Source organism: Xenopus tropicalis, chromosome 1 (assembly GCF_000004195.4).
Source record: "Xenopus tropicalis strain Nigerian chromosome 1, UCB_Xtro_10.0, whole genome shotgun sequence".
NCBI lineage: Eukaryota > Metazoa > Chordata > Amphibia > Anura > Pipidae > Xenopus > Xenopus tropicalis.
This window is the reverse complement of record NC_030677.2, coordinates 216,550,854-216,565,421: the sequence shown is the minus strand read 5'-3', so window position 1 is coordinate 216,565,421 and position 14,568 is coordinate 216,550,854. Positions and strand designations below refer to the sequence as shown.

The following is a 14,568-nucleotide window of genomic DNA, read 5'->3' as shown; positions in this document are numbered from 1 at the left end:
ATCCTATCAGGGGAAAGGGGCACCGTGTCTCTTATTTCTGCCTGGCACATAGGGCAGGAACCATCCTATCAGGGGAAAGGGGCACCGTGTCTCTTATTTCTGCCTGGCACATAGGGCAGGAACCACCCTATCAGGGGAAAGGGGCACCGTGTTTCTTATTTCTGCCTGGCACAGAACACACTCCAACTCACCTTGGAGTTTTCCATTACGCTGTCCAAACAGTGGAAATACGATTGGTCATTTACCGGCTCTGTTGGATTCTGGAGCAACTCGCGCACTGTCTGATTGGGCAAAATGAAGGAGCTCAAAATCTAATGGGCGGATAGTACAAGAAATACACCCCAAACACAACCCTCCTATCCTGGCCCATAATGAAAAGACCCCTAGCTTTGGATAAAGACATCGTAACCCATCAAAGTCAACCCATTGTGTCACCCACCTGTATTGGGCTGTGTAACTCCCAGCCGGCAGGAACCATATCTGGCTGGGCTGCTCATTATCCCTACTCTCCTACCAACCATTAACCCCCCCCCATTCCACTTACAATCCCACCCACCTGTATTGGGCTGTGTAACTCCCAGCCGGCAGGAACCATATCTGGCCGGGCTGCTCATTATCCCTACTCTCCTACCAACCATGAACCCCCCCCTTCCACTTACAATCCCACCCACCTGTATTGGGCTGTGTAACTCCCAGCCGGCAGGAACCATATCTGGCTGGGCTGCTCATTATCCCTACTCTCCTACCAACCATGAACCCCCCCCCCCCTTCCACTTACAATCCCACCCACCTGTATTGGGCTGTGTAACTCCCAGCCGGCAGGAACCATATCTGGCTGGGCTGCTCATTATCCCTACTCTCCTACCAACCATACACCCCCCCCCCCTTCCACTTACAATCCCACCCACCTGTATTGGGCTGTGTAACTCCCAGCCGGCAGGAACCATATCTGGCTGGGCTGCTCATTATCCCTACTCTCCTACCAACCATTAACCCCCCCCTTCCACTTACAATCCCACCCACCTGTATTGGGCTGTGTAACTCCCAGCCGGCAGGAACCATATCTGGCTGGGCTGCTCATTATCCCTACTCTCCTACCAACCATGAACCCCCCCCCTTCCACTTACAATCCCACCCACCTGTATTGGGCTGTGTAACTCCCAGCCGGCAGGAACCATATCTGGCTGGGCTGCTCATTATCCCTACTCTCCTACCAACCATGAACCCCCCCCTTCCACTTACAATCCCACCCACCTGTATTGGGCTGTGTAACTCCCAGCCGGCAGGAACCATATCTGGCTGGGCTGCTCATTATCCCTACTCTCCTACCAACCATTAACCCCCCCCTTCCACTTACAATCCCACCCACCTGTATTGGGCTGTGTAACTCCCAGCCGGCAGGAACCATATCTGGCTGGGCTGCTCATTATCCCTACTCTCCTACCAACCATGAACCCCCCCCCCCTTCCACTTACAATCCCACCCACCTGTATTGGGCTGTGTAACTCCCAGCCGGCAGGAACCATATCTGGCTGGGCTGCTCATTATCACTACTCTCCTACCAACCATTAACCCCCCCTTCCACTTACAATCCCACCCACCTGTATTGGGCTGTGTAACTCCCAGCCGGCAGGAACCATATCTGGCTGGGCTGCTCATTATCACTACTCTCCTACCAACCATTAACCCCCCTTCCACTTACAATCCCACCCACCTGTATTGGGCTGTGTAACTCCCAGCCGGCAGGAACCATATCTGGCTGGGCTGCTCATTATCACTACTCTCCTACCAACCATGAACCCCCCCCTTCCACTTACAATCCCACCCACCTGTATTGGGCTGTGTAACTCCCAGCCGGCAGGAACCATATCTGGCTGGGCTGCTCATTATCACTACTCTCCTACCAACCATTAACCACCCCCCCTCCACTTACAATCCCACCCACTTCCTCAAACAGGAATGTTATGGAACGTTATTAAACTCCACCCACTAATGGATCTAACACCTCCCACTCTGTATCTGTGATAGTATGTACTGTTACTTATTCCTATCATTATACCCATCTAACCCTGCTCTCTCAGTTGCTCCAATGCCCAGTCTCTCATTAATATAGCACCACAATGCCTACTAGCCATGATTCCCAGCTGTATGGGCCCCATTCACTATCCCAGAGATTGCCCAAATGGCTACAGGATAGTCACCTCAAGTTCCCGCAGGGCGTTGTCGCACTCCTTCTGCCCTGGAGCCTGCTGGGTACACACGGTGATCAGCTGGTTGATGCTGTCAGTTACAGCCCTGCCAAGAGAAAGAGTAACCATAAGGCACTGCCAGAGGGCCAATAGTAAAGCCCCTTACAAACTGAAACAGATGTGATGTAAAACTAAAATCTATTTGGGATTGTAAGAAACAGTGCAGACAATGCCCCGTCTGGCTAAGAACAAGGAATAAGAGAGCAGTTAAGTAGGGAAACAACTGGGCAGATAGAGCCATTGTGGCCCCCATATGGCATGTATAAAATGGGGTCACTCCCCCCTATACAGTCACCTAACATGTAATTAACTTGGGGGCACTTACCTTGCTGCAGCTGCCAGTTGGCTCTTGAGGTTGGGTGCTGCTGGGTCGGCAGAAAGAGCTTTAGCAGCCAGCAGCAATTTACTGGAGGACAGAGAGATGCTCTTCAAATTGGAGACCACCTGGGCCTGGTCCTCCTTGTTCTGGATAAGAATAGGAAATGGGGGAATGAGGGGCAGATACGAGAGGCACAGTGAGAGGCGGATACGAGAGGCACAGTGAGAGGCAGATACGAGAGGCACAGTGAGAGGCAGATACGAGAGGCACAGTGAGAGGCAGATACGAGAGGCACAGTGAGAGGCAGATACGAGAGGCACAGCGAGAGGCAGATACGAGAGGCACAGCGAGAGGCAGATACGAGAGGCACAGTGAGAGGCGGATACGAGAGGCACAGTGAGAGGCGGATACGAGAGGCACAGTGAGAGGCGGATACGAGAGGCACAGTGAGAGGCAGATACGAGAGGCACAGTGAGAGGCAGATACGAGAGGCACAGCGAGAGGCAGATACGAGAGGCACAGTGAGAGGCAGATACGAGAGGCACAGTGAGAGGCAGATACGAGAGGCACAGTGAGAGGCAGATACGAGAGGCACAGCGAGAGGCAGATACGAGAGGCACAGTGAGAGGCAGATACGAGAGGCACAGTGAGAGGCAGATACGAGAGGCACAGTGAGAGGCAGATACGAGAGGCACAGTGAGAGGCGGATACGAGAGGCACAGTGAGAGGCGGATACGAGAGGCACAGTGAGAGGCGGATACGAGAGGCACAGTGAGAGGCAGATACGAGAGGCACAGTGAGAGGCAGATACAAGAGGCGGGGCCAAAGAGAGACCGTTACAACATGCTCAGTTCAGGGCATTTATCCCACCTGAGACTGTCCTGCCATTTCAACTCCAGCCTGAAGAAACTCATTGAAGTCATGACTATATTTCCCAGAAGCCTTTGCCAAGTCCTGCGGGGTACCACGTGAGGCCTGTACTAGTTCATTGGCAGACTGGTTCAGCCCAGCAGCAGCTTGGTTCAGTTGGCCCTGGGCTTCCTGGAAGTTCTTTGTACCTGGAGGAAACTGAAGAAAAGGTGTGGGTGAGGTACAGCTCCGTGTGTTTCATACTGGGGGGTACAATCCTGTTTTAGAGAGGGTTAATGGGTTAAATGACTTCTGTAAGTAAATGCAGGAGTGATGGGAAGGGAGCAAATCAATCTCCTAAGGAGAAGGGGGTCAGTTAGCCCCTAGGGGTGACGGGAAGAGAATAGAAGTCAACTAGTTCTTAGGTGTGAAAGGAAGGGCCTAAGGTAGAAAAGTAAGGAGTCAGTTTGGGCAGCGTTGGAGACAAAGGGGTAAGTAGGACTTAGGAGTGATGGGAAGGGGAGGAAGAAAGGGTCCCTATTAGTTATGGGCAGGGCACAGGAGGGAGTCAGTCCCTAGGGAAAGACAACGGAGAAGGTAGGACTTAGGAGTGATGGGAAGGGGAGGAAGAAAGGGTCCCTATTAGTTATGGGCAGGGCACAGGAGGGAGTCAGTCCCTAGGGAAAGAAAAAGGGGTAAGTAGGACTTAGGAGTGATGGGAAGGGGAGGAAGAAAGGGTCCCTATTAGTTATGGGCAGGGCACAGGAGGGAGTCAGTCCCTAGGGAAAGACAACGGAGAAGGTAGGACTTAGGAGTGATGGGAAGGGGAGGAAGAAAGGGTCCCTATTAGTTATGGGCAGGGCACAGGAGGGAGTCAGTCCCTAGGGAAATACAACGGGGTAAGTAGGACTTAGGAGTGATGGGAAGGGGAGGAAGAAAGGGTCCCTATTAGTTATGGGCAGGGCACAGGAGGGAGTCAGTCCCTAGGGAAATACAACGGGGTAAGTAGGACTTAGGAGTGATGGGAGGGGGAGGAATAAAGGGTCCCTATTAGTTATGGGCAGGGCACAGGAGGGAGTCAGTCACTAGGGAAAGACAATGGGGTAAGTAGGACTTAGGAGTGATGGGAGGGGGAGGAAGAAAGGGTCCCTATTAGTTATGGGCAGGGCACAGGAGGGAGTCAGTCACTAGGGAAAGACAATGGGGTAAGTAGGACTTAGGAGTGATGGGAGGGGGAGGAAGAAAGGGTCCCTATTAGTTATGGGCAGGGCACAGGAGGGAGTCAGTCCCTAGGGAAAGACAATGGGGTAAGTAGGACTTAGGAGTGATGGGAAGGGGAGGAAGAAAGGGTCCCTATTAGTTATGGGCAGGGCACAGGAGGGAGTCAGTCCCTAGGGAAATACAACGGGGTAAGTAGGACTTAGGAGTGATGGGAGGGGGAGGAAGAAAGGGTCCCTATTAGTTATGGGCAGGGCACAGGAGGGAGTCAGTCACTAGGGAAAGACAATGGGGTAAGTAGGACTTAGGAGTGATGGGAGGGGGAGGAAGAAAGGGTCCCTATTAGTTATGGGCAGGGCACAGGAGGGAGTCAGTCCCTAGGGAAATACAACGGGGTAAGTAGGACTTAGGAGTGATGGGAAGGGGAGGAAGAAAGGGTCCCTATTAGTTATGGGCAGGGCACAGGAGGGAGTCAGTCCCTAGGGGAATACAACGGGGTAAGTAGGACTTAGGAGTGATGGGAGGGGGAGGAAGAAAGGGTCCCTATTAGTTATGGGCAGGGCACAGGAGGGAGTCAGTCACTAGGGAAAGACAATGGGGTAAGTAGGACTTAGGAGTGATGGGAGGGGGAGGAAGAAAGGGTCCCTATTAGTTATGGGCAGGGCACAGGAGGGAGTCAGTCCCTAGGGAAAGACAATGGGGTAAGTAGGACTTAGGAGTGATGGGAAGGGGAGGAAGAAAGGGTCCCTATTAGTTATGGGCAGGGCACAGGAGGGAGTCAGTCGCTAGGGAAAGACAATGAGGTAAGTAGGACTTAGGAGTGATGGGAAGGGGAGGAAGAAAGGGTCCCTATTAGTTATGGGCAGGGCACAGGAGGGAGTCAGTCCCTAGGGAAAGACAATGGGGTAAGTAGGACTTAGGAGTGATGGGAGGGGGAGGAATAAAGGGTCCCTATTAGTTATGGGCAGGGCACAGGAGGGAGTCAGTCCCTAGGGAAAGACAATGAGGTAAGTAGGACTTAGGAGTGATGGGAGGGGGAGGAATAAAGGGTCCCTATTAGTTATGGGCAGGGCACAGGAGGGAGTCAGTCCCTAGGGAAAGACAATGAGGTAAGTAGGACTTAGGAGTGATGGGAAGGGGAGGAAGAAAGGGTCCCTATTAGTTATGGGCAGGGCACAGGAGGGAGTCAGTCCCTAGGGAAATACAACGGGGTAAGTAGGACTTAGGAGTGATGGGAGGGGGAGGAATAAAGGGTCCCTATTAGTTATGGGCAGGGCACAGGAGGGAGTCAGTCCCTAGGGAAAGACAATGAGGTAAGTAGGACTTAGGAGTGATGGGAGGGGGAGGAAGAAAGGGTCCCTATTAGTTATGGGCAGGGCACAGGAGGGAGTCAGTCCCTAGGGAAAGACAACGGGGTAAGTAGGACTTAGGAGTGATGGGAGGGGGAGGAAGAAAGGGTCCCTATTAGTTATGGGCAGGGCACAGGAGGGAGTCAGTCCCTAGGGAAAGACAACGGGGTAAGTAGGACTTAGGAGTGATGGGAAGGGGAGGAAGAAAGGGTCCCTATTAGTTATGGGCAGGGCACAGGAGGGAGTCAGTCCCTAGGGAAAGACAACGGAGAAGGTAGGACTTAGGAGTGATGGGAAGGGGAGGAAGAAAGGGTCCCTATTAGTTATGGGCAGGGCACAGGAGGGAGTCAGTCCCTAGGGAAATACAACGGGGTAAGTAGGACTTAGGAGTGATGGGAAGGGGAGGAAGAAAGGGTCCCTATTAGTTATGGGCAGGGCACAGGAGGGAGTCAGTCCCTAGGGAAATACAACGGGGTAAGTAGGACTTAGGAGTGATGGGAGGGGGAGGAATAAAGGGTCCCTATTAGTTATGGGCAGGGCACAGGAGGGAGTCAGTCACTAGGGAAAGACAATGGGGTAAGTAGGACTTAGGAGTGATGGGAGGGGGAGGAAGAAAGGGTCCCTATTAGTTATGGGCAGGGCACAGGAGGGAGTCAGTCACTAGGGAAAGACAATGGGGTAAGTAGGACTTAGGAGTGATGGGAGGGGGAGGAAGAAAGGGTCCCTATTAGTTATGGGCAGGGCACAGGAGGGAGTCAGTCCCTAGGGAAAGACAATGGGGTAAGTAGGACTTAGGAGTGATGGGAAGGGGAGGAAGAAAGGGTCCCTATTAGTTATGGGCAGGGCACAGGAGGGAGTCAGTCCCTAGGGAAATACAACGGGGTAAGTAGGACTTAGGAGTGATGGGAGGGGGAGGAAGAAAGGGTCCCTATTAGTTATGGGCAGGGCACAGGAGGGAGTCAGTCACTAGGGAAAGACAATGGGGTAAGTAGGACTTAGGAGTGATGGGAGGGGGAGGAAGAAAGGGTCCCTATTAGTTATGGGCAGGGCACAGGAGGGAGTCAGTCCCTAGGGAAATACAACGGGGTAAGTAGGACTTAGGAGTGATGGGAAGGGGAGGAAGAAAGGGTCCCTATTAGTTATGGGCAGGGCACAGGAGGGAGTCAGTCCCTAGGGGAATACAACGGGGTAAGTAGGACTTAGGAGTGATGGGAGGGGGAGGAAGAAAGGGTCCCTATTAGTTATGGGCAGGGCACAGGAGGGAGTCAGTCACTAGGGAAAGACAATGGGGTAAGTAGGACTTAGGAGTGATGGGAGGGGGAGGAAGAAAGGGTCCCTATTAGTTATGGGCAGGGCACAGGAGGGAGTCAGTCCCTAGGGAAAGACAATGGGGTAAGTAGGACTTAGGAGTGATGGGAAGGGGAGGAAGAAAGGGTCCCTATTAGTTATGGGCAGGGCACAGGAGGGAGTCAGTCCCTAGGGAAAGACAATGAGGTAAGTAGGACTTAGGAGTGATGGGAAGGGGAGGAAGAAAGGGTCCCTATTAGTTATGGGCAGGGCACAGGAGGGAGTCAGTCCCTAGGGAAAGACAATGGGGTAAGTAGGACTTAGGAGTGATGGGAGGGGGAGGAATAAAGGGTCCCTATTAGTTATGGGCAGGGCACAGGAGGGAGTCAGTCCCTAGGGAAAGACAATGAGGTAAGTAGGACTTAGGAGTGATGGGAGGGGGAGGAATAAAGGGTCCCTATTAGTTATGGGCAGGGCACAGGAGGGAGTCAGTCCCTAGGGAAAGACAATGAGGTAAGTAGGACTTAGGAGTGATGGGAAGGGGAGGAAGAAAGGGTCCCTATTAGTTATGGGCAGGGCACAGGAGGGAGTCAGTCCCTAGGGAAATACAACGGGGTAAGTAGGACTTAGGAGTGATGGGAGGGGGAGGAATAAAGGGTCCCTATTAGTTATGGGCAGGGCACAGGAGGGAGTCAGTCCCTAGGGAAAGACAATGAGGTAAGTAGGACTTAGGAGTGATGGGAGGGGGAGGAAGAAAGGGTCCCTATTAGTTATGGGCAGGGCACAGGAGGGAGTCAGTCCCTAGGGAAAGACAACGGGGTAAGTAGGACTTAGGAGTGATGGGAGGGGGAGGAAGAAAGGGTCCCTATTAGTTATGGGCAGGGCACAGGAGGGAGTTCCAAGGAGTCAGTCCCTAGGGAAATACAATGGGGTAAGTAGACCCTATGCATGATGGGAGAGGAAGGGAGTAAGTGGACACTAAGCATGATGGGAACAGAAAGGCAATGAAAGGGCTCTTACTGAACTGGCCAGTAGAATCTTGCTGGCTTCTCCAATGCTCTTGATGGCAGCATCAACATCTCTCTGGCCAGGCAGGCAGTTTACACAGCGGCTCAGAGCCTGCGACACGGCTTTTGCAACCTGCACAAAAAAGGGGAGAATGTTAAGGAGAACAGAGGCCATTTGTACAGCTCCTAAAGGGGAACTAAACCCTACCCATTGTCAGCCTCCCCTCCACTAACCTGCTATAAACCTACACAGTTCTGCGCTGAGTGCCCCCGTGCGCCCCATCTTCTGTCCCTCTTCTGCCAGTTCCCTGACTCAGACCCTGTGGGAACGTGCGCCCCATCTTCTGTCCCTCTTCTGCCAGTTCCCTGACACAGACCCTGTGGGAACGTGCGCCCCATCTTCTGTCCCTCTTCTGCCAGTTCCCTGACTCAGACCCTGTGGGAACGTGCGCCCCATCTTCTGTCCCTCTTCTGCCAGTTCCCTGACTCAGACCCTGTGGGAACGTGCGCCCCATCTTCTGTCCCTCTTCTGCCAGTTCCCTGACTCAGACCCTGTGGGAACGTGCGCCCCATCTTCTGTCCCTCTTCTGCCAGTTCCCTGACTCAGACCCTGTGGGAACGTGCGCCCCATCTTCTGCCAGTTCCCTGACTCAGACCCTGTGGGAACGTGCGCCCCATCTTCTGTCCCTCTACTGCCAGTTCCCTGACTCAGACCCTGTGGGAACGTGCGCCCCATCTTCTGCCAGTTCCCTGACTCAGACCCTGTGGGAACGTGAGCCCCATCTTCTGTCCCTCTTCTGCCAGTTCCCTGACTCAGACCCTGTGGGAACGTGCGCCCCATCTTCTGCCAGTTCCCTGACTCAGACCCTGTGGGAACGTGCGCCCCATCTTCTGTCCCTCTTCTGCCAGTTCCCTGACTCAGACCCTGTGGGAACGTGCGCCCCATCTTCTGTCCCTCTTCTGCCAGTTCCCTGACTCAGACCCTGTGGGAACATGCGTCCCATCTTCTATCCCTCCCCTTGAAGAGGATCAGGAAACAGGGGAAATGGATGGCAGATCAGGACACAGGAAGAAAGTGGGGAGGGGGGTGCTGGGGTTTAATCCTCCTTTAATATTGGTAGGAAGCATTAGCCCAGCAGCCAGGGGACATGGCTCAGTGGCTGGATTAAATGACCAATCATGAGCTGCCTTGTATGAGTTCTTGTACCTCATTCCATTTTCCCTCATACACTTGCCTGACCCTTCACTAATAGTGAAACCCACCTGAGCGAGCCTTTGCTGCCCCTCGGGATCAGTTGGTTTGCCCACCGCTCTCTTGGCTTCCTCAATGAGGTTCCCTGCTTTATCCATAACGTCCTCGGCGCACTCTAACATGGCGTTCTGCACAGCAGGGTCAGTAGAATTGGCAGCGACTCCCCGGCTGGCCTGCGCCAGAGATCTCAGGGCCTGGGCAACATCACGAGCAGCACGACCTAGAACAGCACAGAGACAGGCAGTAGGGAGGAGGGTCAGAGTAACACAAGGGGGAGGGAGCGGGAAGGAATGGGGCATCTCAAGCCCTGAACAGTGATGGGGACCTTCCCATGGAGAAGTAGAGGAGAAATGTGAGAAGGGCAGAAGCCAATATCTTGTCTGCAGATAGCAGCGGGTCATGGTGCCCAACTCATTGCTGGGGAACTATAGCAGAGAGTGCTGAGAGACACAGGTGGGCAACAGTGAGGGTCTTTTTCATGGCAGCCAGTCTACTGACAAGGTGGGGGTACTTTGAGTTAAGGTCAGGAAGGTGAGGCACCTGTTTTCTAGATGAAGAGGATCTATATTGTGGCAGCAGCAGGGCAGGCAGGTGGGTAACAGTGGCAGCAGCAGGGCAGGCAGGTGGGTAAGGGTGGCAGCAGCAGGGCAGGCAGGTCGGTAAGAGTGGAAGGGAGGCAGCAGCAGGGCAGGCAGGTGGGTGGGTAAGAGTGCAAGGGAGGCAGCAGCAGGACAGGCAGGTGGGTATAAGTGGAAGGGAGGCAAGCAGCAGGGCCGGCAAGTGGGTAAGAGTGGAAGGGAGGCAAGCAGCAGGACAGGCAGGTGGGTATAAGTGGAAGGGAGGCAAGCAGCAGGGCCGGCAAGTGGGTAAGAGTGGAAGGGAGGCAGCAGCAGGGCAGGCAGGTGGGTAAGAGTGGAAGGGAGGCAGCAGCAGGGCAGGCAGGTCGGTAAGAGTGGAAGGGAGGCAGCAGCAGGGCAGGCAGGTGGGTGGGTAAGAGTGCAAGGGAGGCAGCAGCAGGACAGGCAGGTGGGTATAAGTGGAAGGGAGGCAAGCAGCAGGGCCGGCAAGTGGGTAAGAGTGGAAGGGAGGCAGCAGCAGGGCAGGCAGGTCGGTAAGAGTGGAAGGGAGGCAGCAGCAGGGCAGGCAGGTGGGTGGGTAAGAGTGCAAGGGAGGCAGCAGCAGGACAGGCAGGTGGGTATAAGTGGAAGGGAGGCAAGCAGCAGGGCCGGCAAGTGGGTAAGAGTGGAAGGGAGGCAGCAGCAGGGCAGGCAGGTGGGTAAGAGTGGAAGGGAGGCAGCAGCAGGGCAGGCAGGTCGGTAAGAGTGGAAGGGAGGCAGCAGCAGGGCAGGCAGGTGGGTGGGTGGGTAAGAGTGCAAGGGAGGCAGCAGCAGGACAGGCAGGTGGGTATAAGTGGAAGGGAGGCAAGCAGCAGGGCCGGCAAGTGGGTAAGAGTGGAAGGGAGGCAGCAGCAGGGCAGGCAGGTGGGTAAGAGTGGAAGGGAGGCAAGCAGCAGGGCAGGCAGGTGGGTAAGAGTGGAAGGGAGGCAAGCAGCAGGGCAGGCAGGTGGGTAAGAGTGGAAGGGAGGCAGCAGCAGGGCAGGCAGGTGGGTAAGAGTGGAAGGGAGGCAAGCAGCAGGGCAGGCAGGTGGGTAAGAGTGGAAGGGAGTTAGCAGCAGGGCAGGCAAGTGGGTAAGAGAACAGGGATAATTATTACCTGTGTAGTTTTCATTCCCGTGGACAATCTCGCCCAGTAACTGAGCAATGGAAGAGCTCACAGCCTTAGTGCTGCTTCCCAAATCCTGAGCGCACTTCTCCATCTGTGAGTGAGACAATTGCACCAGAGCTATAGAGCAGGGAACTCGCTGTGTGGCAATAACACAAACTACCCCAGTAGCCACAAAGCCCACTTACAACAGGGAACTCGCTGTGTGGCAATAACACAAACTACCCCAGTAGCCACAAAGCCCACACTATGACAGGGAACTCGCTGTGTGGCAATAACACAAACTACACCAGTAGCCACAAAGCCCACGCTATGACAGGGAACTCGCTGTGTGGCAATAACACAACTACCCCAGTAGCCACAAAGCCCACTTATGACAGGGAACTTGCTGTGTGGCAATAACACAAACTACGCCAGTAGCCACAAAGCCCACGCTATGACAGGGAACTCGCTGTGTGGCAATAACACAACTACCCCAGTAGCCACAAAGCCCACTTATGACAGGGAACTTGCTGTGTGGACATAACACAACTACCCCAGTAGCCACAAAGCCCACTTATGACAGGGAACTTGCTGTGTGGACATAACACAAACTACCCCAGTAGCCACAAAGCCCACTAACGACAGGGAACTTGCTGTGTGGACATAACACAAACTACCCCAGTAGCCACAAAGCCCACACTACAACTATGAGGGGCAGAAACTCACAGTCTCTCCTGGTAGCGGCTGCAGTTTGCCTTCCCTTGCGGCTGCCCGGGCCTCCTGCAGATCTTGCTCCAAGGACCGAACCAGATTAAGAGCAGAGTCGATTTCAAGTGGACCACAAGCCTCATGTGCCTGTATCAGCAGGAGAACCAATCAGAACCATTAGCCACTGACTTCCCAGAGAGCCTTGTACCCAGCTAAACCCCTGGAGATAATCAGTCTGTATGGGTTACAGCAGCTAATGGGAGGCAAGCTATACACTGTGCCACAATCATGGCACAGCACCAGTAACAGTAATCACATATTGAGCAAATGATTAAATACATGGAGTTTACCTTCTGTGCCGCGGTACGGAGCTCTGCCAGGGCCGATGCCAAGTTTTTGGTGCACTGGCCCAGCTGCATTGCAGAAGCCGGATCGGAAACTGTTGGCACGGCGGCTTTCCCAGCGGCGACCAGTTTTGCACCGGGCTATAGGTATAGAGATACAGTCAGTGTACAAATCTATGCTATCCGGAACTATCTGCCTATGTGCAGGGATCTCTCTTACAGAACCCAATATGATCCCAATAGGTTCCAAACACAACTGACCTGCAGGAAGTTCTGGCTGGCGCTGATGAGAGACAGCTGAGCACTGGGACTGTCAGGCTGAGACTGACTCCCTCTCACTCCCTGCACCAACATGGGGATTTGGTCGGCCACAACCTGCATTAAGGGAAGAAATTCACACGAGTTGGGGAAATTGTTTCCATGTCAGAGGCTGCAGGTTATACAAGGAGAGGGAGAAAAAGACACAGTGCCCTTTAGCAGAGCCACGGGTCAGAACTCTAGTGTCAGACTGTCCTGTGTTGGAGCAACTACATCTGCTGGGCGATGTTGCCAGAATGCCACACACACAGGTTAGCTGAGTGGGACGTGTGACAGGCAATGGGGGACAGACAGAGAGTCCCTGCGAGAGTGCAAGGAGAGAAAGTACCCACTGTAACTGTGTTTGCACGTGTGTGTGAGTGTATGTATACATGTGAGTGTGTGTGCATACATTTGAGTGTGTGTGTATGTGAGTGTATGTATACATGTGAGTGTGTGTGTATGTGAGTGTATGCATACATGTGAGTGTGTGTGTATGTGAGTGTATGTATACATGTGAGTGTGTGTGTATGTGAGTGTATGTATACATGTGAGTGTGTGTGTATGTGAGTGTATGTATACATGTGAGTGTGTGTGTATGTGAGTGTATGTATACATGTGAGTGTGCGTGAGTGTATGCATACATGTGAGTGTGTGTGTGTATGTATACATGTGAGTGTGTGTGAGTGTATGTATACATGTGAGTATGTGTGCACGTGTGTGTATGTATACATGTGAGTGTGTGTGTGTGTGTATGTATACATGTGAGTGTGTATGTGCACGCGTGTGCGCACTACAGAGGGTCTGACACGGGAGCGGCACGCTCAGCAGGGGGAGTAACACAGAGAAGGAGAGAGGGGGGGCCAGTACCTTACAGCTCTGGACCAGTTGTTGCTGTGCAGCCGGGTTCTTGTTGCTGGAGGCGGCATTCTGTGCGGCAGCAATGGTCTGCGTGGCGGAGGCGGCTGCTTGTTTGGCGGCTTGCTGAGGGAGGCAAGAGAGAGACGACACTCACCTTCCTGTCTGCACCACTGATTTATAATGTTAGAACCTATCCATTTAAAGGGAAACTATACCCCCAACCAATGTAGGTCTCTATAAAAATATATCACATAAACAGCTCATAGGTAAAACCCTAAATAAACCAATTTCATATAAACATACTTTTTTATACTAAGGGCCGCCCCCTGGGATCATAGGATTCACAGTGCACACAAACAAGGCACACATACATGCTAGGCCCCATCAGCCAATAATTGGGCAGAGTTCTGAACCACTTCCTGTCAGCTGACCTCTGACGGAGCACACAGCCCATCTCTAAATGGCGGCTCAAGGGAAAGGATGTAAAAGGGTGATATTTACTTTTATATATATTCCAGTTTGTCACTAAACATAATATAAACTGTTGGTTAAGTATTCATTCTGGGGGGATAGTTTCCCTTTCAGACTTCCCCGTGGCACGGGCAGCCCCAATCCCAACCCCCCCCCCCCCCCAGGCTGCACACCAGCCGATCCCCCTAAGATCCCCATATTCCCTCTTACCTCCAGTTTGTGAACCAGTTTCTTTTTAATTGCATTCTGTGCTGCCGCATTGGTTGCCATTCTCAGCCCTTCTGCTGCCTCCCTCAGCTTCTGCTGCTGCTCCTCGCTGTCAGGATGCGCTGCTGCCCCCTACAGTCAGGGCAGATCCATTACACACACAGCACATTGGACCACCCCCCTCAGAACTCCCCCAAACTCAGGGATACCCCCTGTGGGTTAGAATGCAAAGATCCCCCATGACCCACCTTGGCGGCCTCCACCATTCTGGCTGTAGCATCTGCTAAGAGTTTGGCTGCGCTGAGCAGCTTGCGGGAGTTCTCTAGGTCGCTCTCGCGCTCTGCGTCTGCCTTGATGGCCCCCACAAGGTCTGAAGTAGCCTGTGCCAGGATGCGCGCCTGTCGGACCATCTCCCCTGTAGGCAAGGGATGGCAGATAAGACACAG

At 53.5% G+C, this 14,568-nt stretch overlaps 1 protein-coding gene across 5 annotated transcripts in view; it reads right to left on the bottom strand.

Annotated features, from left to right (window-relative positions):
* tln1 (talin 1) overlaps window positions 1-14,568 on the bottom strand; it is a 73,881-nt gene that overhangs the window by 19,515 nt on the left and 39,798 nt on the right. For all 5 annotated transcript variants that reach the window (XM_031895050.1, XM_031895049.1, XM_031895052.1 and 2 more), the window contains 13 exons: window positions 14,371-14,537; window positions 14,126-14,254; window positions 13,454-13,567; window positions 12,548-12,661; window positions 12,293-12,427; window positions 11,961-12,089; window positions 11,244-11,346; window positions 9,542-9,750; window positions 8,292-8,411; window positions 3,439-3,636; window positions 2,575-2,714; window positions 2,202-2,295; window positions 192-281 (listed from right to left, as the gene is read on the bottom strand). In XM_031895050.1, the coding sequence (XP_031750910.1) occupies window positions 192-281; window positions 2,202-2,295; window positions 2,575-2,714; window positions 3,439-3,636; window positions 8,292-8,411; window positions 9,542-9,750; window positions 11,244-11,346; window positions 11,961-12,089; window positions 12,293-12,427; window positions 12,548-12,661; window positions 13,454-13,567; window positions 14,126-14,254; window positions 14,371-14,537 (1,742 nt within the window). The remainder of the gene's footprint in view (window positions 1-191; window positions 282-2,201; window positions 2,296-2,574; window positions 2,715-3,438; window positions 3,637-8,291; window positions 8,412-9,541; window positions 9,751-11,243; window positions 11,347-11,960; window positions 12,090-12,292; window positions 12,428-12,547; window positions 12,662-13,453; window positions 13,568-14,125; window positions 14,255-14,370; window positions 14,538-14,568) is intronic.